Source organism: Phialemonium atrogriseum (assembly GCF_030411735.1).
Source record: "Phialemonium atrogriseum strain 8032-3 unplaced genomic scaffold QBC33scaffold_1, whole genome shotgun sequence".
Taxonomy (NCBI): domain Eukaryota; kingdom Fungi; phylum Ascomycota; class Sordariomycetes; order Cephalothecales; family Cephalothecaceae; genus Phialemonium; species Phialemonium atrogriseum.
Genome location: NW_026848138.1, coordinates 2,372,788 through 2,398,424, shown reverse-complemented (window position 1 = coordinate 2,398,424; position 25,637 = coordinate 2,372,788). Strand labels below are relative to the sequence as shown.

At 56.5% G+C, this 25,637-nt stretch overlaps 8 protein-coding genes across 8 annotated transcripts; 6 read left to right on the top strand and 2 right to left on the bottom strand.

Moving 5' to 3' along the window:
- Nucleotides 1-522: 522 nt before the first annotated feature.
- QBC33DRAFT_554343 (histone deacetylase clr3) lies at nt 523-2,993 on the top strand (the record flags this gene model as incomplete). The annotated part of the gene is made up of 4 exons (XM_060429498.1): nt 523-2,114; nt 2,171-2,234; nt 2,290-2,382; nt 2,442-2,993. 4 exons carry the CDS (start codon nt 523-525, stop codon nt 2,991-2,993), a joined length of 2,301 nt encoding a protein of 766 aa, XP_060289116.1.
- Nucleotides 2,994-3,283: 290 nt separating this feature from the next.
- Nucleotides 3,284-7,587, top strand: QBC33DRAFT_522819 (uncharacterized protein). The gene is made up of 2 exons (XM_060426567.1): nt 3,284-6,308; nt 6,368-7,587. The coding sequence occupies exons 1-2, from the start codon at nt 3,700-3,702 to the stop codon at nt 7,491-7,493; spliced, it is 3,735 nt and encodes a 1,244-aa protein (XP_060289115.1). The 5' UTR covers nt 3,284-3,699; the 3' UTR covers nt 7,494-7,587.
- Nucleotides 7,588-10,279: 2,692 nt separating this feature from the next.
- Nucleotides 10,280-13,797, top strand: QBC33DRAFT_442885 (uncharacterized protein; the record flags this gene model as incomplete). Its single annotated transcript, XM_060424203.1, has 6 exons — nt 10,280-10,313; nt 10,469-10,550; nt 10,657-11,965; nt 12,020-12,230; nt 12,295-13,508; nt 13,549-13,797. The coding sequence occupies 6 exons, from the start codon at nt 10,280-10,282 to the stop codon at nt 13,795-13,797; spliced, it is 3,099 nt and encodes a 1,032-aa protein (XP_060289114.1).
- Nucleotides 13,681-15,176, bottom strand: QBC33DRAFT_522807 (mitochondrial carrier domain-containing protein). The gene has a single exon (XM_060426566.1). It carries the CDS (start codon nt 14,971-14,973, stop codon nt 14,041-14,043), a length of 933 nt encoding a protein of 310 aa, XP_060289113.1. The 5' UTR covers nt 14,974-15,176; the 3' UTR covers nt 13,681-14,040.
- Nucleotides 15,177-15,295: 119 nt separating this feature from the next.
- QBC33DRAFT_32935 (uncharacterized protein) lies at nt 15,296-18,018 on the top strand. Its single transcript, XM_060423654.1, has 2 exons — nt 15,296-15,484; nt 15,557-18,018. Exons 1-2 carry the CDS (start codon nt 15,355-15,357, stop codon nt 17,632-17,634), a joined length of 2,208 nt encoding a protein of 735 aa, XP_060289112.1. The 5' UTR covers nt 15,296-15,354; the 3' UTR covers nt 17,635-18,018.
- Nucleotides 18,019-18,142: 124 nt separating this feature from the next.
- Nucleotides 18,143-19,920, top strand: QBC33DRAFT_442512 (putative histidine acid phosphatase; the record flags this gene model as incomplete). The annotated part of the gene is made up of 2 exons (XM_060424189.1): nt 18,143-18,427; nt 18,487-19,920. The coding sequence occupies 2 exons, from the start codon at nt 18,143-18,145 to the stop codon at nt 19,918-19,920; spliced, it is 1,719 nt and encodes a 572-aa protein (XP_060289111.1).
- Nucleotides 19,729-21,614, bottom strand: QBC33DRAFT_522799 (geranylgeranyl transferase type-2 subunit alpha). Its single transcript, XM_060426565.1, has 4 exons — nt 21,350-21,614; nt 20,579-21,293; nt 20,076-20,514; nt 19,729-20,014 (listed from the first exon to the last, which is right to left on the bottom strand). Exons 1-3 carry the CDS (start codon nt 21,473-21,475, stop codon nt 20,135-20,137), a joined length of 1,221 nt encoding a protein of 406 aa, XP_060289110.1. The 5' UTR covers nt 21,476-21,614; the 3' UTR covers nt 19,729-20,014; nt 20,076-20,134.
- Nucleotides 21,615-22,124: 510 nt separating this feature from the next.
- Nucleotides 22,125-25,219, top strand: QBC33DRAFT_32809 (WD40 repeat-like protein). The gene is made up of 4 exons (XM_060423644.1): nt 22,125-23,023; nt 23,165-23,486; nt 23,537-23,585; nt 23,639-25,219. The coding sequence occupies exons 1-4, from the start codon at nt 22,340-22,342 to the stop codon at nt 24,969-24,971; spliced, it is 2,388 nt and encodes a 795-aa protein (XP_060289109.1). The 5' UTR covers nt 22,125-22,339; the 3' UTR covers nt 24,972-25,219.
- Nucleotides 25,220-25,637: the final 418 nt, after the last annotated feature.

Below are 25,637 nucleotides of genomic sequence, written 5' to 3'. Positions count from 1 at the left end.
CACTCCAGCATGTTTATTTTGGGCCAAATCAAGTGAGAGCCACCTCTCTCATCCCATGTTCCAACCCCCAGGACGCTATGAACGGAAGCTCGCAAATTGGAAGACCAACGGGATCCCAAACCACTCTTCCTCTTGGCGTTTTTTCATAGACGGGGGTCTTTATCTTGGACCAGGCGCAAGGCCGCTGGGTATCCTTGTAAAGACCAAGAGCAATCCGACAATGCCTCCTGTGGCTTCATCAAGAGTTCTCGATGCGCTTCACCTGTGTGGCAGGGATCCTTGCCGGAGACAATGCAAGATATAGTACATATCGGTGTTGACGTCGGATATTCGCGCCGTCGTCGAACCTTCGCTGCCACGCTCTCTCTTTCCGATGGGTTCTGGTGTTATTCTTGCGTTGGTGTTGCCCTGACACGTCGATTGCGTTTAGGTCATTACTCAGTGAATGCCGCTGTCCATGTGTTGACGTGGCTAACGAGCTTCGGGTGTTCGTCCAAGCACATACTTCATATCTGATTAGCCATGGACGAGAACGACAACGACATCGCCATGGATGGCGATGACCAACCCCTGGACGACGGACACCCGACGAATGGTTTCCTCGACCCACGAGAGCTAATCGAGCAGGAGGACCAAGATGCCTCTCCACAAGGCCAGAGTGCCGACGATGGAGATGAAGAGGCTCGCGAGGGTTACGACCCTGCAGGGTATCCCCAAGCCCTCCGCCGGCGTGGCCTGCTGCCTACCGGTTGCTGTTATGACGATCGCATGAAACTGCATGCAAACGCCGACTTCGGTCCTAATCCACACCACCCAGAGGACCCTTCGCGGATCGAGTATATCATGAAGACCTTCAAGAAGGCTGGACTGGTGTATACCGGCTCCGATGCCGAGCTGATCAACATCATCCAGACCTGCCCGACCAAGTACATGTGGAGGATCCCTGCCAGAGAAGCCACCAAGGAAGAGATCTGCGTCGTCCACCATCCCAATCACTACTTCTGGGTTGAGGAGCTCTCAAACAAGCCCACCCACGAGCTCCGTCGCCTCACCAAAATCATGGATCAGGGTAGAGAGTCGCTATATGTTGGTAGCATGACCTTCGAAGCCTCCCTCGTCTCTGCTGGCGGAGCCATCGAGACTTGCAAGAGCGTTGTCGTCGGCTCCGTCAGGAATGCGTTCGCCATCATCCGCCCGCCAGGACACCACGCTGAGTTCGATCAGCCCATGGGTTTCTGTCTCTTCAACAACGTCCCCATTGCAGCCAAGATCTGCCAAGCAGACTATCCTGACCTGTGTCGCAAAATCCTCATTCTGGACTGGGACGTCCACCACGGCAACGGCATCCAAAACATGTTCTACGACGACCCCAACATCTTGTATGTCTCCATCCATGTCTACCAGAATGGCTCCTTCTACCCCGGGAAGCCCGACAACCCGATGACGCCCGACGGCGGCATTGAGCATTGTGGAGCAGGAGCAGGTCTTGGGAAGAACATCAACATCGGCTGGCATGAACAAGGAATGGGGGACGGCGAATACATGGCGGCTTTCCAGAAGATCGTCATGCCCATCGCGCAAGAGTTCAGTCCGGATCTGGTCATCATATCGGCTGGGTTCGACGCGGCCGATGGCGATGAGCTGGGCGGCTGTTTCGTAACCCCCGGTTGCTACGCCCACATGACACACATGCTCATGTCTCTCGCTGGCGGGAAGGTCGCCGTCTGCTTGGAGGGCGGCTACAATCTGGATGCCATTTCGCAGTCCGCCCTGGCCGTCGCCAAGACTCTCATGGGCGAGCCCCCGCCAAAGCTGGAGTTACCCAAGCTGAACAAGGAGGCAGCTAAAGTCCTGGCTAAGGTCCAGGCCTATCAAGCGCCATACTGGGAGTGCATGCGACCCGGCATTGTTGACGTCCAGGACATGCAGACCCAGGGATCGAGTCGACTCCATGACGTTGTTCGTACATCACAGCGGCAGGTCCTCTCGGAGAAATATGGCATGTACCCGCTATATATCCAGCGGGATTCGCTGTTTAGATCCTTCGAGAACCAAGTCCTCGTGACCAGGAACATACACGCGGCGAAGAAGATCCTGCTGATTGTCCATGATCCGTAAGTTTGGCCACCCACCCCTGACAAGGATTGGATTACCTTACTCACACGGCCAGCCCCGAACTACATGCACAGCCAGACCCTATCGATAACACCGTCGAGCCTCATAATGCTTGGGTTGTGGGTGTTCTTCCGATCGTCGACCGACCAGGAGACTTGACTGACTCGTTTACAGACGGACGGCGTCGCGCAGTATGTGGACTGGGCTGTCCAGGAGAAGTTTGGTGTGATAGACATCAACGTCCCACACTACATCACACGCCCCGAAGTAAGGAGACGCCAGCAAGCTGCCCTTGGTGTTTTGTCGTGGCTAACAACAGTTTACAGGACACAGAATCGTTCACGCCGTCGATAGACGAGCGAACTCTCCAGGCACAAGTTCAAGAACTGATGTGCTATGTATGGGACAATTACCTACAGCTCTACGACGCCGCCGAGGAAATCTTCCTTATGGGGGTTGGAAATGCATACCTTGGAATCAAGGTTTTGCTCATAAGCCGAGGCATGCCAGCACCGGTCTCTTTTGCAATACAGGACTTCTTGGCTAACATATTGAACCCAGATGTCAAATCCCGAATCTCGGGCGTAGTAAATTTTGTGGACGGGAATCTACGGCCGGTCAAGTCCGATGTGGACCACGATCTCTCGTCATGGTACAAGGAGAACTCGCAAGTCTTTGTAGCCAACGACCACGCGTGCTGGGCAGACCCGGACCTGACGCGGAAGGTGATGAAGCGGCGGTTTGGCACCGTGAAGCGGAGTTCGGTTAGCGGGTTGACGCGGATGATGAAGGAGCATGCCACAGATGCGCAGCAATGGATCATGGCCCGTGTTGCGGAGAACACTAGCGATGCCACCGAGGACGAGAAGATGGTCTGACGTTGAGCTTAAGAGGGCGATTGGCGATTTGTACAAGTTGTTTTGCACCGGGATTGTCGGGCGAGTTAGGAATTCATCAATTTATTTCGTGGCACCAAGATTGACACCTACCTACCTCTATTCACCACCGGGCATCTCGAGGTAAGGTACCTAGGTACCCCACCCCTACCCACTTCTCCGGATCTCGCCGGCCCCACCAATGAATGCGACGGACAAAGGCGGTGGGAAGGGGCAGAAACTCACAATTCCTTGTACTACCGCCGAGTAGTGTCGAAATTTCGCAGGGGCCCGTTCGCGATAACTTGCAGCCGCGTCTCTCAGCCCTTATTCACTTTTGCGTCAGGCCTCAGTTCCTCACCACTCACTCGAGCTTGAGTATCACCAGCACCTCAGATTACATCATGGATAGAGAGAGAAACAGAAGGTCAGTGCCCACCGTCCCGTTGAATCCTATTGTGCAGTACCACAATGTCCGTCCCCTACAATTCACCCTTCACCTACACCAATCCCCCGCCCTCTACCAAGGACTCCCTTACTTTTCCCACAAACCTTCGTGAGATTTTCTACCGCCGCTGTGTACCAAGGAATCTCTTTCCGTTGCCGGACGAGGAAACCGAATATTTCAACACTTGTCACGATCTTCTCCCCAATACTTCATCACGCCGTTTGGCCTCGACCTTGGCTCTCCCAGATCTGCACCGCCAAGATGTTCAGAAACGTCCGCCGCACCTTGCTGCCACCGCCCAGGGAGCAGCGAATGCTCCCTTCCAGCAGCTTCTCCATCTCTGGTCACAGGAGGTCAACCTCCACCCGCGAACGAACCGAATTCTACGATGACAGCGACTCTGGCGACTCCGGCGACTCCAGCCTCGAAACCTCGGACGAATCTGAATCTTCAGACGAGGAGCCAGAGGAGCCAGAGGAGCCAGAGGAGCCAGAGAACCTGCATGAGCAGTTTGACGACCAAGATCTGGAAACGGGCTGGGCTGCGGTCAAGACGATCCGCACTTTGTCTCGCCCCACACCTGTCGACGGCCCCCAAACCATGACTGAGGATCAGATGCTTCGGAATGCTCTCGAGGAAGTGGCCATCCCCGACATGAAGCGCGACCCGAAATACCTGTATAAGATAACTAAGATCCGCTTCAAGGCCATGGTTGGAGTGCCACTACGCCGCCTTGTCAAGAAGCCCGATCCCAAGAAGCCCGGTCTCAAGAAGCCCGATCCCAAGAAGCCCGGTGTCGAGAAGCCCGATCTCAAGAAGCCCGGTGTCGAGAAGCCTGATCTCAATAAGCCCGGTGTCGAGAAGCCTGAGGATACGGAGAAGCCTGAGGTTACGAAGCAGGCATTGATGGACGTATGCCGACACCTCCGAGAGTGTAAGCTCCGTCTTGGTTCGGTACTATGGAAGGCCAAGCGCTCCAGCGCAAGGAAATTGAAAGTAGCCAAAGCCCGACCCAAACCTCGGCCTTGTCGCAGCCCCCTTCATCAGACATGGATAGCCAAGACCGCCAAAGCGTCCCCTCGCGTCCGGTTCCTGGCCCCTGGAAGATCAATCGAACAAAATTTGAGAAGCGTATACGCCCAGGAACTCGATGCCAACCCCGCACTCAAGGCTCGCTTTATGAGGAGCGTCTTCCCGGTCGTTACTTTGCCAGAGGAGGTCGATCGAGTCCTGGCAGAGGGACTAAAGTCGGGTGATACAGGCTCGAATGACTCGAAACGTGTTGAGCCCGTCAAGCATTCGCTACATCCGGAATTGAAGGCCATGGTTGACGCCGAACTGGACGCCTTGATCCAAGACTACGACAAAGACACGCAGGGCGAGGAGGGCGATGCCAATGTCCTAGTAGCTTCTCTACAGACAAATGAGCATGATGAACAGAACTGCCCATCTTCCCCGGAGACCTTCACGGCGGATACAGATCTCAACAGCATCGAGACGCCCATCTCTGATACTCCGGATGCCCCAATGGAAGCACCCCAGACCCCTCATATTGCTGGCTCCGCAAACGAATGCTCAGTTCCCAGTCAGAGCCCCCTTCCATCTGACATTCCACTCCTCCCGTGCTCCCCGCATTCAGGGATGGACCTGGAAACCGATAGCCACACGGCTTCGGATCAGCAAGCCTCTACCGCCCTTCATCCGTCGACGCCAGAACCCGAAATTCGGACTGATGACTCTCCATCCCCTCCTGGCACTCATGATAACGATGCCATTCAGGAGCTGGCTTCTGAGGGAGGTCAGCAAGAAGAAGCCGAGCCGCTGAACTCGGAACCGAGCCGTCCTCTCGGGCATGAAACTCCTCCTGTCGTGTCACCCATGCCATGTCCAGAGTCCCAAGAGAAGCCTGGTATGGAGGCGTCGTCTCAGAACCCTACTACTACTGAGTCATCGACCACCTTGAACCCATTGGTGGGAAATGGAGCCGTTTCGCAGGATACCCCGGAGCTCCACAGTCAGCAATCGGCCACCGTCCCCTCGAATACTAAGAAGAGGCAAGCGGCCGATGAGCTGAGCAAGGGAGCCACCAAGAGGCAACGTAGGACCCCTAGTGCTTGGGCCGGAGAACCCCAGCCATCTATCATGGCTCCGTTCAAGTCCATCAAGCGAAGGCCTACCGAGGACCTGGAGAAGCCAAAGTGCAAGCGACTCCGCAGGGAGGGAAATACCTGGATACGCGAACCCCCTGCCGCCAGTTCTTCCTTATCGTTCTGCCAGAAGGACGGCGCATTTGATGATGTTCCGTATCGACCGAAACCGCTGCCGACACCTGGACCCGGGGATCTTACTTGGCCGAACAATATCCCTACCCATCATAGTCGTTTTGGTTCAAGCGAACCACCTCAAAGTGATCGCATTGGCTTGCTGCATACGACAGCTGCAGAAGTAACTAACTCTAAGCCAAATAGATACGAGGATGGCGAAGTTCGGAGATACGGTGCTGGAGAGTCGTACCGGCCTTTTAATAGAGAGCGAGATCGGTCACCTCGCGGCACTAGAAGTCCCCCACCGAGAGAGAGGGCTCGTACACCCCCGCCGACTAGTGATAGTTACATCCCAAACAGGTCTCCACGCCGTCGATCCCGAAGCGCAGATCGGTTTAGGTACCGTGAGAGATCCAGGGACAGGGATGGAGATGTATGGCGACGACGTGACCATAGCCGCAGTCGGCCCCCGAGCCCGGCACGGCGCAGTTCCCCGAGGAGGAGCCCGGCACGGCGTAGCCCCAGGCGATACTCGCCTCCGAGACGCGATGATAGAATCGATCGAGCTCGGTCTCCCCCGAGGGATTTCGATGCGCGCAGCATACGGTAAGCCTCGCCATAACCCTCACTCCCGCGGCTCGCTATTTACTGACCGCCTTGCTCAGGCGACGATCTCGATCTCCCTATGATAGGGACTGGGAGGTTCGAAACAAGTCCCCAGTAAGACGATCGACACCTGTGGCATTTCGGGGCGGATCCTATCGGCCTCGGTCCCGGAGCCCTGAACGTCGAGATGATAGATACACCGGCCCGTCCTATCGACGTCCATCTCCCCCAAGAGAGTCCCTCAACTCATCTGGGATGACCTCGCGCTCGGCCTCCCGTCGACCATCGCCCCTTCCAAGCTCCAATCGAGGCCATGATGATAGGTCGCGGCCTCAGTCGCCTACACGTTCGCCGAATCCAGTCAGCACATCAACAACTTTGCCCGTCCGCGAGCAGCCAAAGCAGGTCGCCCCGGTCCCAGATATTATTTCTACTCCTGTAAAATCACCTCCACGAGGGCCGGCCGCGCTGCGACAACCCCCTACAGGTCCCTCAGCCGCAAGACTCTCCGCCATACAGGCTGCTTCACCCGTTGTTCAGCCCCCCCGACATCCAACATCGTCAACCGGTCCGTCCCCTCGAGCTGACATGGCCAGCCCGACCATTCCCCCAGCTGGCCCTCGCGGCTACATACCACCCTCGCGTGGCGGTGCTTTTGTCCCCCGTGGAGGTCGAGGAGGCTGGCCATCGATGCCGCCCCGCAACGTATCCGGATCATCTGTATCACCACCCATTCCTCCCACCGGGCCGAGTAGCATCCCCACCGGACCTCGCGCCGCGTCCATATCGTCTTCCGGGCCGTCTCCCTCTCTTACTTCGGCCAAGCCCTTCAACCCACCGACAGGCCCAGCGCCGCAACAGCACACCAACGCGCCACGACAAACCCTGGCGCAAACCTTGATGTCGGGCATGCCGCCCATCATCCCCGGCGGCAAGCCCGACCCCAACCTGGCGCCGCTCACAACGGGGGTGACCAAGGAGCTGGAGCCGCACCACCGGAGGCTGAGGGAGGAGGAGGAGCGCGTGCGGGAGGAGATCAGGGCCAGGCAGGAGAAGCTCCGCAAGAACCTGCGCATATGGGACAAGCTCGAGCGCGAGAGCAAGGCATTTGAGCTCAAGAGCGACCTCAGCGAGAAGAGCCTCAAGAACCTTGCCGGCGAGGGCCTCGGCGGGGCCGCCTTCTGATCGGCCTTGCGTCATCATCCCCGGGTGCTTTGGATTCCGCCCACCTAAAAACTCCTTGGGGATGGCCATTGTGCGAGAGAGAGAGAGAGAGAGAAAAGGGGGGGGGGGGGGGGGGTGGGAAGGAGTGTGGAAGCCAGAAAATCTGGATATCGAGGCCGGAACATTGGAGCTTTTTTCCTTTTGCACATACGGACTCCGCCTGCCATATATTTGGCAATTGGGCACTAATACCGTTAAATTGCAGCACCAGCGAGTGACTTGGATCACAAGAGTCCATGTTTGTGGATCGTTTGGAGGAATGTCCTCCGATGATTTGCTTAGTCTTGCACACCTAGGCACGGGGGCATTCTCCCCAATTGAGCAACCCCAGGCATTGAACGGGACCGACTTGGCTGATGGAAGCAAGGGGCTTCGAGGTGGTGGTAACACCCACCATCGGCATACTTGATGTACAGTACATGTACAAATAGCGATACTAGGCAGAGCCAGGAGAGCCAGGATAGGCAGATACGTACCTAGTTTATCAAGCGTTGGTTCACGGCTTGACTCATCGGCGAGTTGCACTAAGTTAGAGTTTGAGTTTGAGCTTGCGCATACCATGGTGGACATCGGCATTGAGAGTTTATTTCCGGTTGCTGAGATTTGACTGGCAGGAGATAGTAATAGATAACCGCTGGTATCGACTGCATCTTTGCATTTGTTAAGGGGAATTTCTCCAGGGGCATGCTCTATTTGCTTCGCAGGCAGGCGGTTAGTGCATCACAGGCGGCAGTTGCTGTCTGTCGCTATTGCTATTGCTGTATATCGCCATTGCCATTACTGTCTATCGCTCTTGCTGTCACTCCTGTCACTCTTGCCGTTTCTGTCCATCGCTATAGCTGTTGCTAGGAATAGCAATAGTGACAGCGATGGCGATAGTGACAGCGATGGGCAAATGAGAATATCCAGAGGTAACGCTGACATCTACATCATAGCCAAGACCACCCTCTGGGTACCCCCTGACGAGACAGGGGCCCCAGATTTGGCAAGACCGCTTCTCAGCCTTTCACGGAATCCGGTTGGCCTTGCTGTCGGCCTCAGCGTCTGAATCTCGACGATGTAGCCGGCCACCGCGTCCCGGGCGACAGGGGAGGAGAGACGTAGCAGGGACCTGAATACATAAGCCCCTCTCCTCCCCTCTCTATGTCCGTTGTCTCCTCCTCATTCTCTGGCCATCTTTAAACCTCCCATCGATCCTCGTTCACTAGCACCCACGCTCGTCGAGATGGCTCACCTCTTGCACTCATTGGTACAGCACCATCGCCCGCGTTGAAGAGCATACACTGACTTCTCACATCGAGCTCTGGTTTTCAAGGCCAAACCAAGTTTTCCCCGCAGCTGCTCCATAGTCAGACACGAGGAAGCTATCGGATGTCGAGAAGCTGCAGCACTTCTTGAAAGCTGCCCAGAGCATCTTGGTTTTACAGGGGGTGGCTAACTTGGCGCAGCGTGCCGTGGTTGTCGAAATCACGCCGGGGTTTTGTGCAGCTGTGCCACTAAATGGTCCCGAGCAAGTAGATCTCGACATCTCCATCCATATGGTAGAGGACGAGATCGCTCTACCTAGTAAGCAAAAGGGCATGGCACAACGAAGAGAGATCCGCAGGAGGCCGGATCAGATGCGCGACATCTGCCTCCGACTGCACCACAAGGACGTGGCCACAGCCACAGCTGTTATCTGTCATGCCTAGGGAGAGGAGATGCGTTCGCAGTGCGTTACGTGCAGAGGAAGACCATTCGGCAAGTGCGGCACACTGCAAAATCCGTTCACCAATGCCTGCTCCACTTGCATCTTGAAGGGACGTGAGCGATTGTGCAGGTAGAAGACATATTGGGATCTGGATGACGATGAAACATTCGACTATCGGCCACCCGGAGTCTCGAATGCACCCAAGAATCGACGCGCTAACGAAACGAGCGCATCATCGAGGAGGCGACGTGCAGGTACAGTAGAGGGAGCACTCGGAAACGACGTACGACCAGACTTGACTGGAGAGGAATAGACCAGCCAGGGCTAAGAAAAGGGGATCATGAAGCTCGTTCGTTCAGCCACATCTCGGCTAAAATTGACCGTCTTGAGCTTTGATAACTAGACCACGCACGGTTTAGGCTTGTTGGATCTGCAGGGGCGACCAGGATCAACTTCTTCCCCTTTCATTAACTATCTAAGTACGGAAGTACATCCGTACAATTACAGTAACCCGTACATGTTACATCTGTAACTGCTGTGTTCAGCCTCGAGGGTGTCGTCATTCACGACCTGAGTGGTCACATGGGCAAGCCAAAAGATTGAGCTGAGTTATTGTACCATCGACTCCACGAGTTCACGTGTGGGGCATCCGTCAGAAGCCGCAATCCACCTAGGTTCTGCTATGGAGTCTAGAGGGATCTGTACGTCGTAGCTTCCTTCGTAGGTACCTATGTATTTTAGGTACGGAGTCCGAATTTAGACTGCGCGGGGAAGGGGCTAAGGACCTGGGCGTGAGGAGAGCCCACTGGTGCCTCCCCCCGGATCTTCCCTCCAACTTTAACCACAGCTGCGGCATCTGTAACGGCGCCCGGTTACATCCCACCATCTGCATTCTGTCATATATAACCACTCTATGCTCCATCAAATCAACGCCGCTCACTTGGATTTTGTTACACTCCATGCTATAAACTACAGCCTCTTGCCAGCCCATCTGAGCATTAAAGCTTTAGCTGAACCCTTCGCCGGCTGCGCATGAGCGCCCCATCTTCTGTTCGTCATGGCCAAGAAGGCGCGTCAGAGGATAAGCTATGGTTCGTCGATCCTCATCCTTTTCAGTAGCTCTCAACCCCGCACGGAGCCAATCGTACGACATTGAGAACCTGCCACGCTGTATCTTTTTGCTTGTTTCGGACTTTCTCGTGTGCCTGGCCGTGGCTGACGAGACATTGTGTCTCTCTCATTGTAGTCCTAGATCTCCCGAATTCCTCCCCTGGCGGCCACAGGCTGGGCGTCAATGGCCTTGCCGTTGACCGCGACAATGCTATTCTGTAAGCCGAGCGAGAGGAGCGGGTGGGTGGGGTTGGAGGGGTGGAGGGGCTCTGACTGCATGGAAAGACGAGAGAGGACAGCGCCAGCTGACACATGACCGCGCAGATACTCCGGCGGCCGCGACGGCGTGGTTTGCGCCTGGGACCTGAACCTTGACCTCAAGACCGGCTGCCACTCCTCAGTCGTTAACCCGACCGCATCGAAGACGACCACCCGCTTCCGCGCGCAGACCCAGGCGCATACACACTGGATCAACGACATCGCACTAGCCCAGAATCACGGCGCCCTCGTCTCTGCCTCGTCGGACTTGACGGTCAAGGTGTGGCGACCGCACGGCAATGACAACAATGAGCCCGCCACCATCGGGCAACATGCGGATTACGTGAAGTGCCTGGCGACGCCGGACCAGAACACAGACTGGGTCGCGTCGGGTGGCCTCGATCGCAAGATCTATTTATGGGACCTCAGCGGCAAGGGGAAGACGCTGGAGATCGATGCTAGCGGCGAGGAGTTCACCGAGAAGGGAAGCGCCTATGCGCTGAGCGTCAATCACCATATCCTTGCTAGCGGTGGGCCCGAGAGCATCGTTCGGTTGTGGGATCCTCGGACAGGGAAGCGCATCACCAAATTTGTTGGACATACCGACACTGTGCGGGCTATTCTCCTCAACGAGGCTGGAGACACTGTCATCACCGCCAGTTCGGACCAGACCGTTAAAGTGTGGAGTGTTACCGCGGGGAGATGCACACATACGCTCACAATGCACAACGACAGCGTATGGTCCATGTTCTCGGACGACCCGGATCTGGGTATCTTCTACAGCAGCGACCGCTCGGGGCTCGTGGTCAAGACGGACGTGCAAGGGACGCACGGCGAGCTGGATTATGGCCTCTCCCTGGCTGTAGCCCAAGAGAACGACGGCGTCAGCAAGATCGTTGCTTGCGGTGATTACATCTGGACGGCAACCTCGCGTTCCTCTATCAATCGCTGGGCCAGTGTGGACACGGGTCCCGACGTAGAGCTTCCAGAGCCAATCATGCGGCATCGTGCGTCTATATCGAGTGCCGTGGGCAGAGAGAGTTCTGGTTCCGCTGCGACCACCTCGACTGCCGCTGTCAACGGATCAACCCGGAAAGCAATCCCGGCGAAATCTATTCTTAGGATATCTAATACCGCACCATTCCCAGACATCCTTACCCAAGACCCGGAGGGTAACGGGGCACCTGCCATTAGCCGAAAGGGATCCGAGATTCTGCCCGATCCGGTCGTCACCATCGCGGAGCCGGTGTACCAGCTCCCCGAAGAGACCATCGAGGGCCAATTTGGCCTCGTAAAGCACCGCTTATTGAATGACAGACGCCGAGTCCTGACACTGGACACGGCTGGGGATGTCTTGTTATGGGACCTGATCAAGGTTAGTCGGGCTCTCGTTTCGATCCGGGATCTTGTTGAAAGCTGACCTCCCCAGTGCGAACCCATCCAGAGCTTCGGAAAGAGACATCTCGAAGACGTAGAGCCACAAGTAAACAGGCTAGAGGCTGTCGCGCCGTGGTGTTCGATCGATACGAGCTCTGGCAACCTTACCGTCGTCCTTGAGCCTTTCAATTGTTTTGATGCGGAGACGTATGCCGACGAGCTAGTAACGGTTGAACCTATTGACTTTCGGGATGATCAGAGGAGTAAGCTCCCTCCCCCCTTCTGACCACAGTGGTTGAGTGTGCGTGGTATTGACACCTTTTCCAGTAAATCTTGGCAAATGGATCCTCCGCTATCTCTTCGCAAACCTCATTGACGAGGAAATCAAGCGTGATGAGGCCCATAGGCAGAAGTTGAATGAAGCTGTGGAGAAGAGGATTGCGGCTTCGCGAGCCAACCCTCCGACCTTGATTGTTCTCCCTCAGGGTGGTATGAATGATTGGGAAGCGTCGGGCTCGCCTCTCACAACTCCTCGACCAAGTGGTTCTCAGTATCCTCCCGTGACCCCTGGGTTGGGCATCGGCCACGCAACTCCTGGAGGACTGCCCGAAGGCCCAACGACTCCAGGAAGCCTTTTGAACCAGCGCACACCCCAGCCCGGTTGCCTGTCGGCGGAGAAGGAGGATTACTTCTCCAACGGGATACACTCAGCCGACACGAACCCAATCACGAAACCTGCCGAAGCTCCAGCGGAGGACAAGACAGCCAAAGGCCCGACCGAGAATGGCGAGGAGAAGGAGAAAGAAAAGGAGAAAGAAAAGGAGAAAGACAATGGGAAACAAGGTAGCACGCCGTTCGGCAAGAAATTCCGAATGGGCATGTCCTTTGGCGGAAAGAAACTAGGCCGCTCCGCTTCGACTGCGGCTGTTGAGAAACCGGTTGTCGTGGACGAGAAAGCCGAGGAGTCGGAGTCATCCTCGAATCACGAGAAGGAGGTTGACGATAGCTTCCTGGGCGTGATTCAGAGGATCCATAACGAGTATGAGAAGCAGCTGGCCGAAAGCCCAGACAGGTTGGTCGAGACGAAGGTCACGCCGAGTCTGCCGAACGACACGCCGGTCCTGAAGCTTCCGCCCGGGACCAAAGTCATCATTCAGGAAGAGACGTCTGGGGGTAGCGCGGAAGTCTACCGTGGCACGGTAGCAACGGTGGGCGCGGATGCTGATATCATTGAGCAGCGAGGACCCATGTGGCTCGGCGAGGTGCTGCTTACCAACGTCACTCCGCAGAAGGATCCTGTCAAGGTCTCCTTCGTCCTATATCCCTACGAGGACTCGCTCCCGACGATCAGCGCAGCAGACGGCAACAATCGGCTTAATGCAAACAGGATGCTGCGTGTCAAGAAGATCCTAGCCTACGTTGCCGAGAGGATTGACCCCCCGGTCGACCCGGAGAACCCGGACCCTGACGCACTGAAGCCGGAGGAGTATCTGGAACTGTACTGCAACGAACAGGCAAGTAATCTGTTCCACATGGACCGGGTGCCAGTTGGATTGCATGCTAACTAATCTTGCGTCATAGTTACTGCCTAATACCATGAGTTTGGCAACCCTGCGCGCGCATGTATGGAAGGGCGGGAATGATATTGTCCTCAAGTACAAGGGAAATGGCCGGAAGGAGATACCCGTGCCACAATTTCAACCGGATCCCGCCCCTGCCCCCGCCCCTGCTGAGCAGGCCGAACCCGGCCAAGTCGCTGCACAACCAGGGCAGCCCACAAATGCCTCCTCCTCACACGAGGGAATAGGACTAGGATCTGGTAGTGGTTAGCCAACCATGCATATGTCCGTCTATAGGGTATCTAATGTCTCTTCCAATAATCCTGTACATAGAAAAACGTGTCCGAGCTGAACTGGCTCGGGGTAATGTGGATGAGGTTTCGTATGATACAAGTTCGTAGATGGTTCGGACGTGCTCTGCGGTTTGCCCCATCCCGAGCCTCCGCGCGATTCTCCTCTTCCCAAGTCGGTCATGATGCCCATGGATCTATTCTTATGGCTCCATCGTGCGGCGCTATAACCTTGGTCGTCGCTCCAAGGTATTTACGGCCCATTGATAACTTCCGAGGAAGATGGCCCCCCCGGCGCTGATCCACATGACCCGCGGCCCGATGCCCGCAAAGAAGGGCCGGACACCGTGGTCGCGCAATATGGCGCGCACGACGCTCAGGACGCTCTCGCGCTGCGCCGAGAGCATGACCCTCGTCTTCAGAACGTCGAGCGGCGTGGTGATGGCCGCGGCGACGGCGCCGGACAGGCTCCCGTAGAGGCCCGACTCTGCGGCGCTGACCTCGGCGGCCGAGTGGTGGTGGTGGTGGTGGGACGCGGCGACGCCGACGACGACGACGTCCCCGAAGAGCCCCGCCCCGGTCCTCTGCCTCCGCTCCCTGCCCCAGGCCCGGAGGGCCTCCCAGAGGGGGAACTGGATGACGGTGAAGGGCACCTCGCGCAGGACCGTGATGCCCCAGCCGCGGTAGAGCTCGCGCCACACGCCCGGAAGCCCGATGGCGCTGCGCTGGGAGAGGATGGCGAGCAGAGAGGATAGGCTGCTGCCGCCGTGGCGGCCGGCTTGGGCGCGCTGCTTGATTACCTCTGTGGGGACGCGGACGGAGCAGGCTGCTATCTCGCCAAGGGAGGCGGCGAGCATGTGGTCTAGGGCTGTTGAGGAGGAGGAGTCGGAAGGGTCGCGGCGGCGGCGGCGGGCGGAGAGGGCGGACTTGGAGGCCTCGTAGGTGCAGAAGAAGAAGGCGGCGCCCGGGGCGGAGCCGACGAGGGCGGAGCCGATGCCCCGGTAGATGCCGCGGAAGCCGCCCGAGGCGAAGAAGCCGGCCGAGGACTGGAGGCGCGTTTTGAGGGTGTCGAGCGGGAAGAGGGAGAGGTCTACGGTGGTGCCGGCGAGGGCGCCGGCTAGGAGGGCGGTTTGGAAGGGGGGGTTTGGGGTGCTCATGACTCTTTTTTTTGGTTGGTTGGTTGGTCGGTTGGGTTTGGTTTGGTCTATCAGGAGGGTTTGGAGGTGGGCGGAGGAAATTGAGATCGAGGCCACATTGGAGATTGGCTAGTTAAGGCCTGTCTCGTGGTGGTAATTGGGTTTCCATGACTGTTGAGTGAAATTTGTCAGGTTGGTTGTCGGCTTCTCATCGAAATTTCGATTGGAGCTCCGAGTTTCGCGGGGGCCGGAGTCGGTGGTCGAGCTCATCAAGGTACCCCTGCCTTTCTTGGAGCTTGGACCATCTGCATAAATTTTGAACCCCGGGAGAAGCTCTTTGGCAGCTAAAACTCCCGATTAACTTTGCTTGAAGCATGCGTTCGACGCTGACTATATGATGGAATGGGAACGATAGCACCCGTCTTGCACCGAAGCGCCCGAGCCATTGGCGCACATGAGTTCCTCGATGCGGTCCAAGCTACGTGCCCGCCGCGATTCCCCTATTCGCGGGGGACATTGCACAGACATGTCGGTAAGTTCTCTCCCCCCACCTCCCAATACCTGCCCATCTACAGTTAGACGTGCCCGTGCTGACTATTCGCAGGTCTTGCGGTCAGCGGCGGGGTGGACTCCATGGCATTGGCCTACCTCTGCTCCCAAACCCGAAGATGGGACCCTTGGTTCAAGGTGTCGGACAACCCACTCTCCAAGTTCCTCGTCTTTATCGTGGACCACAAGCTGCGCGACGGAAGCTCCGAGGAGGCCATGGCCGTGAAGAAAGTGATAATGGAGAAGATGGGCCTGAAGGGAGACATCCTCACTCTCGATTGGAAGCCCCATCTTGGGGAAGGCGTCAACCCGAACGAGCAAACCAACGTCGAGTCCCTCGCTCGCCGTCTCCGATATCGTCGTCTGGGTTCTGCTTGCCGGTTCACCAACATTGTCTCCCTCTTTCTAGCCCATCATCAGGACGACCAGTACGAGACAGTACTGATGCGGCTTCTCTCTGGACACGGTGTTCGTGGTCTGCGAGGCATGCGGAGCGCAACCGATATCCCGGAGTGCCAGGGCATGCATAGTGTCTATCAGAGCGGCTTCATTGACGATCAGATGAATTCCAATCCGTGGTACAATATGAGGCCATCCATGGACCAGAAAAGGGCCTTAAGGCGCAAATTGAGGGAGGAGATCGACCCCGCCCTCCTCGCACAGGAGATCCGACACGGCCTTGCCGCCGACGTGGATCCGGCCTCCGCCGCTGAGGATTTTGGGCGGCCTACTAAGGGTTCCAAATGGGCTCCGCCGTTGGAGCCACTTGACATTGAGGATGGTGGGATTACCGTCTACCGCCCTCTGCTCGAGTTCAGCAAGGACAGGCTCATTGCTACGTGCCTCGAGAACAACATCCCCTGGTTTGAAGATCACACGAATGAAGACCGCACATTGACCCTGAGGAATGCCGTGAGGCATCTTTACAAGCATCACGATTTACCCGTCGCCCTGCAAAAGCCTGCTATTCTCAGGCTGTCGGAGAGGTGTAACGCGAAAGCTGCTGCCGAAGATGCCGAGGCAGACAGGCTCTTCACCCGAGTCGTGATACACGACTTCGAGCCCAACGTTGGAACTATGTTGGTGCAGCTACCGCATATGCCCTTGCCCAAGGTGCCAAGAAGGTGCTCACGCTTCCGTCACCAGAGACGGCTGGCGCGCTCTCGGCTGGTCGCATCCATCCTCTTCCAGAAGCTCCTCTCTCTGGTTAGTCCCGAGCCACAGCTAACCCCTCTCACGAATCTTCAATCCTTGGTTACTCGCCTCTTCCCATCGTTGGCGGAAGACGGGGAAGGCAGCGCGGCAACAGGCTCGTTGGAGCCGAAGGCCTTCGTCGTGTGCGGCGTCCATTTCGTTCCCCTCGTCGGTGACCATCCACTCCGCTGGTACCTCTCCCGCTCCCCCCATCCGTCGCAGATTCCGCGACCAGTGTTGGAGTTTCCAAAGTTATACTTCCGACATCGATATCGCGCAAGCCCAGAAAAGTGGAAATTCACTACTTGGTTCTCGTGGCAGCTGTTCGACGGGAGGCTCTGGATCCGACTGCGACATAGACTACCATTTCGGCTGCAAGTTCGCCCCTTTGAGGCCGAATTTTCCAAGCCCTTCCGCGAAGGCCTCGCAGATGATGAGGCGAGGGAAAATCTTGCTGCCATGCTAAGGAAGTATGCGCCTGGCAAGGTTCGCTATACGCTTCCCGCCATCTATTCCAAGGGCAATATCGAGGCATTGTTACGAGGCGCAAGTTATTGGTATGAAGGCAGTGTGGATGATGGCAAACCCCCCGCCGGGGCGGAGAAGGATATGGAGAGGCAAGTCACTGCCCCGGGAGAGAGTAACAAATCTCTCATCTCGTCGCGCTGGGATATTGAGAATGCTAAGAGCCGGGAATTGCATATGCTTGCACTGCCTACTCTCGGTGTGTACCTAGACGGCCTCGAGAACTGGCTGCAGTGGGAGGTCAGATATCGCAAGGTAGACCTCGGGTTTCTGGGTAAGAGCATGACCGAGAATGTCCGGGAGCATCGCAGACGGGGGTGGCACCAGAAACCAAAGAAGCCAAGGTCTCACCTGTGGAATCCCTCTCGTGCTTCCCAAAGAAGGAATACCTACGTTTGCCGTAGGGCTCGGTAGAAGTAGAGAGCGCTGCATATTACGGATAGAGTCAATAAGATACCTTCCTCGCAGCTCGTGGCTTGACCTTTCTTTTCCCTTGCCAGTTTTTGAAGCTGCTCGATGGAAGCTCGCAAGCTTCAACCACTCGGCAGAATTACTGCGCGCACGTGGCAATCCCGCAGTATTGCCCTGCATAGCCCTGCCCCTCACTTAGTCGATAGCTTCGACTTCGATCATCATTTCCGCCAGTTCGGACGCTACCCGAAAACGTGGTTCACTGTGGGGACTGCAATAGCTTGTAATAGCTTCGACGCTACATCCACAATCCTTCAACAAGCTGGGTTATGACATTGCCGTTCTGGTTGGTGGTACCTTGCATCCATCTCTCTTCCTTCCTATAAGATGGAGGGCAGCCTCCCCGGTTGTCGGGATGGCTCTTTCTCGTCGTTCGTGTGCGATCAAGGTCATCATTCCTCTCGGCGTCGTGTTGCTATTACAGTTCCTGTCTTCGGATCAACTCATGGCCATGTGGTACAAGACGAAAACGACCCTTCTCTTCGGTCTGGCGGTCTCACCCTTGCAGTCGGCCCTTGCTCAGAAGGTCGATCTGAGTTGGCATGCCCCCAGCAAGACCCTCGTCAACAACCTCACCAATGTGCTGAGTGACTCGGGAGTCTATGGGTTCATCTATGACTCGTCGGAGACGCCAGACACCGAGTATGGCACCTATAACTGGTGTAACATGCCCCATGTCAGGAAGGCAGAATACGTGAAGCCTTCTAGTGATTATGAGCTCAAATATGTCGAGTTGGTACGTTGCCTAGTCTTCCGGATTATTGGGAGAAGAAGATTGCTCAAACTTGTTCCCAGATGCAACGCCATCACAAGCGCACGCCGTATTCGTCCAACGCCTTCCCAGTCGAGCCATACCAATGGAACTGCGACGACCAGGGGCTCTACTATTTCGGACGCCCATTCGGCGGTAAAGATGCCGCTCAGGGCTACTGGGATGGCTACATATCCCCGATCAACCCGTTCAAGCCCTCTGGTTGGATCGGCAGCTGCCAGTTCCCCCAGATCACCGCCTCTGGCCTTGATGATTCGTGGCAGCATGGCCAAGACCTTTACGAGGTCTACCACGATCTGCTTGGTTTCCTCCCGGGCAGAAGCGAGGACTGGCGGAGCAAGGTTACCTACCGAGTGACCACCAACGTCATCACCAGCCAGGTCGCCGGCATGGTCATCAACGGCATGTGGGGCGCGACAGACTCTGTCCCCCTGACAGTCCAGGCCTCGGCGGTCGACTCCCTCGAGCCGACGTACTCGTGCGGCGTGAGCAGCAACCTCTTCAACGCCATCAAGTCGAACAGCAACTCGGACTGGGCCGCGCACCTGACGGCGGCACAGTCCCTGTACGCCACGCTCGACGACATATCCGGCGTCAGCCCCTCGGACTCGGGCTTCCACGCCAGCTTCGACCACTACTACGACAACCTCTCGGCACGCCAGTGCCACCAGAAGCCCCTCCCGTGCAAGCTCGTGGGCGGCGCCAACAGCACAACCTGCGTGACCCAGGACATGGCCGAGGCGGTGTACCGCCTGGGCAACTGGGAGTACAGCCAGATCTACCGCGACGCGCCGGCCTCGCTCGCCGCCAGCGCCGCCTCGCTCGGCGTGTGGGTCGCCGAGCTTGCGGCCCACCTCCGCGCCGCCGTCTCCGGCAATTCCCCGACGCTGTACCTCCACAACGTCGCCCACGACGGCTCCGTCAGCCGCCTGCTGTCCGTGCTGCAGATCGACGCCATGGTCTGGCCGGGGATGGGCAGCGAGGTGGTGTTCGAGCTGTGGCGGAAGAAGAAGGGGGACGAGACGCCGACGCCGACGCCATCCCCTGGCGTCGTCGCCCCGGGCTGCAGCCACAACAACTGCCTCCGCCAGATGATCCGCCAGTCCGCCTCCGCCAGCGCGTTCTGCCCGACCTTCACCGCCGCGTCCGCCGCGTCCGCGGTCCCGACGTGGCTGTCTAACTGCAAGGGCAGCGCCGAGGCTGTGGCGTCGGCGTGCGCGTGCGTCGTGACGCCGACGCAGGCGGCACCGACGCCGACGGCGGGTGCGACAACGGGCGGTGATGGTGGATACTATGTGCGGGTGCTGTTCGGCGGCAAGGTGCTCAAGTCGTCGAATCCGAGCCTGGGGGTCATGGATATGGTCCCTGTCGAGACTCTGCTGGCTTACTTTGATGGGCTGGCGGGAGAGGGAGCGAGTCTCGTCAAGGGGAAATGCGATGGCTCGATTGCAGTGTAATACGACTTAGATGTCGGAGAGCCTAATAATGCTAATATGCCATATTGCCTACCTGTCATGCACGGGATTGCACCCTTCACCGTTCGTTGATATTCTGCTGCTGTGTCAGGGGAGATTGTACGCCTCGACGAGTTGGAATACGGTCTAGAATTTACAACGCATAGCTTTCAGCTGGGTCTGGCATTAAATGTCTCGTCTGTTTGATGCTTTGGGATCATTTCAACTGCAGGTCCTCCTCCAGATCACGCCACCGACCGTTGCGCATCGGGTCAAGGACCTTCAAATTTGAGAGCCATTTTTGGATGTCGGCCTTCTCGCCAGCATGCGGATCTCGGTTCTCAAGCTGACACAATGATAACGTGTACTCAACGAGTGTCTCGTAGATCCACTTGATATCCTTGTAATCTTCGAGGAGGTCCAATATGTCCTGGATCTCTCTCGTCAGATACGTCACGCGGTCCTCAGCGGTGAAGTTTGGCGTGATCGTCGGGCGGCCGACAAAGTTGGTCAGATTCAGCACGAGAAATTGGTGGTAATACCACAGCGACTGGTCTTCAGGGCCGACATTTAAAGCTTCGCGAACGAGGCTCAACTCTGTGCTGTTCGTTAGACACTCGACATCAGGCACATACACTCAAGTCGCGACAGGAAGACATGCCTTCGTCAAAGAAAGTCCGCCTTTCCTGGTCACTGGCACCACGCTCATCTAGCAGCCGTGGAATGAGCTTGCTACGGTTGTGCCAGGCTGAGAAGTTTGACAGGTCGACACGGATCATCTTGGATGTGTACTCAAACTCAGCCTCGGCCATACTCTTGCCATCTAGCTCGGGGCTCTCAAGCTTCCGTACTAGGTGCCGTCGGTAACCCCAGGCATGGAAATTGCGCCGGTCCTTGGTGAGCATCTTTGACGCCAGACCTAACTCCTCCTCCCAGACCCGCCGAGCTTCCGACACCTCCAGGCGCTCGATGGCTTGCTGTAGGATCCATGTGCGGTAGTGCCAGATCCAATAGCACTTGGGAGACTCGATGAGGAGCGGGATCGTAAAACCGAGTTCGGACCGAACGAGGTTCAAGTCGTTTTCTGCAGCTGCCTTGTCCGCGCTCTTGTCCTGGTCGGTGTTCTTCGTCTCTTCATCCCCATCCCGGCCTGAAGTCGCGACATCACCGGTGCCAGTATCGGCCACCGCACCATCCTTCCCAGCGGAAAAGGCCGGTGACTCCTTCGCGGATCGTGGCTCACCCTGCGCCCTGGACAATAGACCGGAGAGAAGCACGCGCCTGCGGACGTTCCATACGGTGTAGTATTCTGGGTTCAGTCTAAGGAGCTTTGAGGTAAGCTGGAAAGTTTCCCCCGAGTAGTCCTTCTTTTCTACCTGCGGCGGGACTGTCAGTAAAATAGGAAGGGCCCACGGGTTGTGGTGAGCCGTACGTGGGCGCGCAATTGCTCCTCCAGGTCGCGATATTTCTGGATTTTGTCAAGTGCTTGGAGCTTCTGTTGCTCCTCGTTCCGTATCCGCGACGTTCGGGGTACGCCATGCTGGGGAGGGCCTTGCATCAGTCAACATCCAGCAATTTACAACTGCTTGGGCAACATACGCTCGCCATCTCGTAGTGAGTTAGTTCAACTCGTTGGAGGGGATGCTGTTGGAAGGGAAGTTGCGCAACTCAGAGTTGGTGAATGACATTGGAGGTTGGAGGGGAGCACCTACGTAATGTTCACCTTTTTTGTGGGGCTACATAGTGTCACCCCTGGGGCGATCAGGGTCCGCCCAAACTAGGTTCCCACGACACAACCGCAATCAACGGATGGCCCCTTCCCAACCTGGAAGAATTCATGTTTCTTCCAGAGAACCACCCGATGGAGATTTTGCACAACTGGAAGGTAGGTGGGTAGGTACCCAAGGAAAAGCAAGGTCATTCCTTCTCTCTCTTCTTGTCTGTGGGACTCGGGGTTCCCTCTCACCCCTATCCCACTCTCAACTCTACTGAATTTCTCTTTTCCCTATGAAGAAGCATCTTCCAATATCGATACATCGCCGCGCTCTGCAGGTAGGTATTTGGGTAAGGATATCCATCCGTGATCCGGGCTTTGCCAGAACCGGCGTCCTGGGCCTTGCCAGAACCGGCGTCCTGGGCCTTGCCAGAACCGGCGTCCTGGGCCTGACTCCAGTCACACTCCCACCACTTCCGCCAACTCTTTCCATCGATCCGAGAAGTCACTCGTTCGTCTTTCGCAAGCCACGAGCAAGTGAGAGACCCCCCTCGGAACGATTCATGTTCTACTATTATTCCAGTCGTATATTTTCGTTCATTCTGTTCATCACCGTCCTCGTCGTTCTTGGGCATTTGTTCGCGTCGATCCGGACCTGCTCGGCGTAACCACATCTAGAGATCGTCAGTGGGAGTCAAGTGAGAGGCCATGGATCTCCGTTTCTTGCTGCCTCGAGAATCTCAACTGCAAAGGGAGACACCCAACCCTCCGTCATGCTTACTCCCCACGCGATCGGACGCGGGTTACGGTTCTGCTTTTGAGCCCCCTGAGAAGCTCTTCCGAAATCCCCTTTCTAGGGCATCGATATACGGCCTCCTCCCTCTGTTGGATGGTAATCGATCCTCCGAGCGTATACAGTCGTCTGAGAACGAGGACGATTCCAATGTATTCCTACGCCTGGATGCCGACGGTCTGCCAAGGGAGCCAGTAACCCTTTCCAGATCCACTTCCAGCTCTCGGCCGACACTTCCCAAAAGCTTTTCTCCTGGGAGTGGCACAAAACACTCACGTCGTCATAAGTCCGATGCTGGGCTAATAAGCTTGAGAAAGAACCCTCTGCGGCTCCCAGACCGATTCGTTCCTTTTCGCGACCACGCTACTCTGACCACCGATATATTCCGAACCAGTAAGCCCGTGGATCAACTGACGCCTCCTGAGAAACTGCTTCGAAATGGGGACGCGACACCAGACGCATTTGACTCCGGTCGAAGTCGAGCCAACCAGATAGCTTTCAATTTCCGAGTCCTGTCGAGGTCAGACCCCGGGGTTCGGAGTGGAGGGTCAATTCTTAGCCCCATTTCTCGCAATGTAATAGGGTTCACAGAGAGACAGGTTGGTTAACCCATAGTTACCATGAAGCCTTGCGCCACCTACAACTGAAGCCTTGCTTTCATTGCCCCTAACCGTTTGCTCTGGAGCATGTGGAATCCTTGCCTTGCGACCCTCGAGGCTCGGTTTTCTAACTTGTTGTAGGTCAGCGCCGGCGCAGTCTGGGCAGTGGGTGGCGTCGCCCCGAGCGAGACAGCTGCTAATAGCGGGCGGGATCAATTGGTTCAAAGGGGCATGAACGCTAGACTCTTCAGCGCCTCCTTGCCGCCTCGTCACAAGGGGAAAGCTGACTCGGAGAAGCACGAGGCTCGCCTCGCATCCGCCCTCCAACTCGATCGGGTGCAAAGAGTTCTCGAGTTCAGCCCGCCTTCGAACTCCAGTAGCCGCTCCTGTAGGAAGCCAAGAGCTTCTTTAGCACGGCTCAAGACATTTTGGGATGGAACCCAATGGGTCAACCCAGTCTCTCGTGAGTCGAACCGATATTGTCATGAGGGAAAAGTGGTCTCACATGAACAGACCGACCAAGTGTTTTGAAGACCAGGAGGATATCAGCTACTCCATTCAGGTTCGTCTTCGTCGTAGCATAAATGGGATGGATGCCTGACTCTCGCTTTTCAGAGTCCTCGACGCCCCAGATCTGCGAGACGATTTTTATTGCTCCTTGCTTGCCTACTCGCCAAACAGTCACATACTTGCGGTCGGCTTGGGCAACAAGGTTCACGGATGGTCGCTAGAGAGAGGGGGTGCGCTATTGGATGCTGGAGGGAATGACAACGCTTGGTTGACATCGATCGCTTTCTCGTCGACCCAGGGTTGCAAATGCATCCTTGCCATTGGAAGGTCGAACTGTAAACTGACATTTCTGTCGATATATGACAGCAACAGACCTGCGCCCCAAGACGGAGTGGTGCCGCGAATCGAAATTCGCCAGCCAGCCCCTATTTCTTCTCTCAGCTGGAAGCCGACCTGCACCGTACGCACCTCTCGAAATCCCTTCAATTCTGATCCATCGCTAGTAAAGACAGAGGAACTGCTCGCGGGGGACAACACGGGCCGAGTATGGTATTACTATGTGGAATGGCCGGAAAGTTGGGAGTGCGAGAGGGACAACTGGCGCGGGGAGGTTGTCCTCTTGGCTGTCATCAGGCTTCATACCCAGCAGATCTGTGGTCTTGCTTGGTCTCCGACTGGCCACCAATTTGTAACGGGCGCAAATGATAATCTGTGTTGTCTGGTCGACGCCTCCAAGATCATGGACCGCTGGGACCAAGCGTTACGCGACTTGAGTCTCACTGCCGAAGTTACAGAGGATGGCAACCGCTCTGAGGCCGGTTCTTCTCGCACGCCAATGACGCTTCCACGGGCCGTGGAGTTGAGGCCCGGCGATGAAACCCACTTGTGGCCGCATGAAGCTGCTGTGAAGGCAATTGCCTTCTGCCCCTGGCAAGAAGGACTGGTGGCTACTGGAGGAGGGTTTGGAGACAAGAGCATCCACTTCTTCCACGCAACTTCCGGCACCCTCCTGGCTACCATCGCTGTCGCGGCACAGGTAACCAGCCTCATCTGGTCTACCACGCGACGCGAGATCGTAGCAACACTCGGGTACGCTGAACCGGAGCACAAGTATCGTATTGCCGTTTTCTCCTGGCCAGAGTGCCAACTGGTTGCCGCCGTTCAATGGGAACAAGGACATCGTGCCCTCCACGCAATTGCTTATCCTAACGAACCCAAAGGTCTCTGTGGCATCCCCAATTCGGGGAAGGTGAGAAGTCAGAATCAAGCCACAACGAATGGCTGTATTGTCATTCTAGCAAGCGATAATACCGTCAACTTCCACGAAGTATGGTCGTCAAACCAGAAGTCGACCGTCGGTGGGACTAGCATGCTCGGCGGTAGTGATATTCTGGAGGCTCTTGAGGGAATCGACAAGGAAGGCGACGTCATCCGCTAAGGAAATGTCAAGGGGTCACCCACCAGGCGCCAAACCATGGCTCATGTGGAGAGGGTATCTCCGGGAGAGACGCCTTCCATGCGAGGGCTGCTTGGCTAAAGGAGCAGGCAGGGGCGTGGATCAGATGTTGACAGAATGGGGTTGACATTGAACCTGCTACAAACGAGAACCACGGGGCTGAGGCGCTATTAGAAATAGAATTTTGATATCCTTCCATTAGTATTAGCCACCAAACCTTGAAAAATCCGTGTGGTCGTCCGTGCAATCCAGGCCTCCCTTGGAGACAGGACTGGGCTCAGACTGGGTGCCTGGCATTATCCGGTCTCATTGTTTAAGCAAAGGTGCATCGTGGACATCAGGTTTGTCGGATGGGGGGTCTGCAGAGAGATGAGCTGCGACGGAGCAGCAGGCAATAAAGCTGGAATCATGAGCAAGTGCCGAGGAATTTATATTTCGAAAGGAAAATAAGACCCAGATAGATAATCATCCATCGAATATGCTAAGCCCGAGACGCCAATGCCATACGCCGAGACAATCCCCTTCTCCTTTGTCAAATAAGCCTGCCATGGGAAGGCTTGAACGAACCACCGCATCCTCTCTGCTGAGGCACGCCCAAGCCTCCTCCTTCTCGCCCCCGCCCCACCCTCCTCCTATTACAGTGGCTTA

What these genes read in the sequence shown, in the direction of transcription:
- QBC33DRAFT_522799 (XM_060426565.1), bottom strand. Translation starts at nt 21,475, where the DNA reads ATGCAAGGCCCTCCCCAGCATGGCGTACCCCGAACGTCGCGGATACGG. An exon ending in AGGAGCAATTGCGCGCCCAC is followed by an intron (nt 21,294 to 21,349) that starts GTACGGCTCACC and finishes GTCCCGCCGCAG; the next exon opens with GTAGAAAAGAAGGACTACTC. An exon ending in GCGGACTTTCTTTGACGAAG is followed by an intron (nt 20,515 to 20,578) that starts GCATGTCTTCCT and finishes CGAACAGCACAG; the next exon opens with AGTTGAGCCTCGTTCGCGAA.
- QBC33DRAFT_522819 (XM_060426567.1), top strand. Translation starts at nt 3,700, where the DNA reads ATGTTCAGAAACGTCCGCCGCACCTTGCTGCCACCGCCCAGGGAGCAG. An exon ending in TTCGATGCGCGCAGCATACG is followed by an intron (nt 6,309 to 6,367) that starts GTAAGCCTCGCC and finishes CGCCTTGCTCAG; the next exon opens with GCGACGATCTCGATCTCCCT.
- QBC33DRAFT_32935 (XM_060423654.1), top strand. Translation starts at nt 15,355, where the DNA reads ATGGGAACGATAGCACCCGTCTTGCACCGAAGCGCCCGAGCCATTGGC. An exon ending in GACATTGCACAGACATGTCG is followed by an intron (nt 15,485 to 15,556) that starts GTAAGTTCTCTC and finishes GACTATTCGCAG; the next exon opens with GTCTTGCGGTCAGCGGCGGG.
- QBC33DRAFT_522807 (XM_060426566.1), bottom strand. Translation starts at nt 14,973, where the DNA reads ATGAGCACCCCAAACCCCCCCTTCCAAACCGCCCTCCTAGCCGGCGCC.
- QBC33DRAFT_32809 (XM_060423644.1), top strand. Translation starts at nt 22,340, where the DNA reads ATGGATCTCCGTTTCTTGCTGCCTCGAGAATCTCAACTGCAAAGGGAG. An exon ending in ATGGGTCAACCCAGTCTCTC is followed by an intron (nt 23,487 to 23,536) that starts GTGAGTCGAACC and finishes TCACATGAACAG; the next exon opens with ACCGACCAAGTGTTTTGAAG. An exon ending in ATATCAGCTACTCCATTCAG is followed by an intron (nt 23,586 to 23,638) that starts GTTCGTCTTCGT and finishes CTCGCTTTTCAG; the next exon opens with AGTCCTCGACGCCCCAGATC.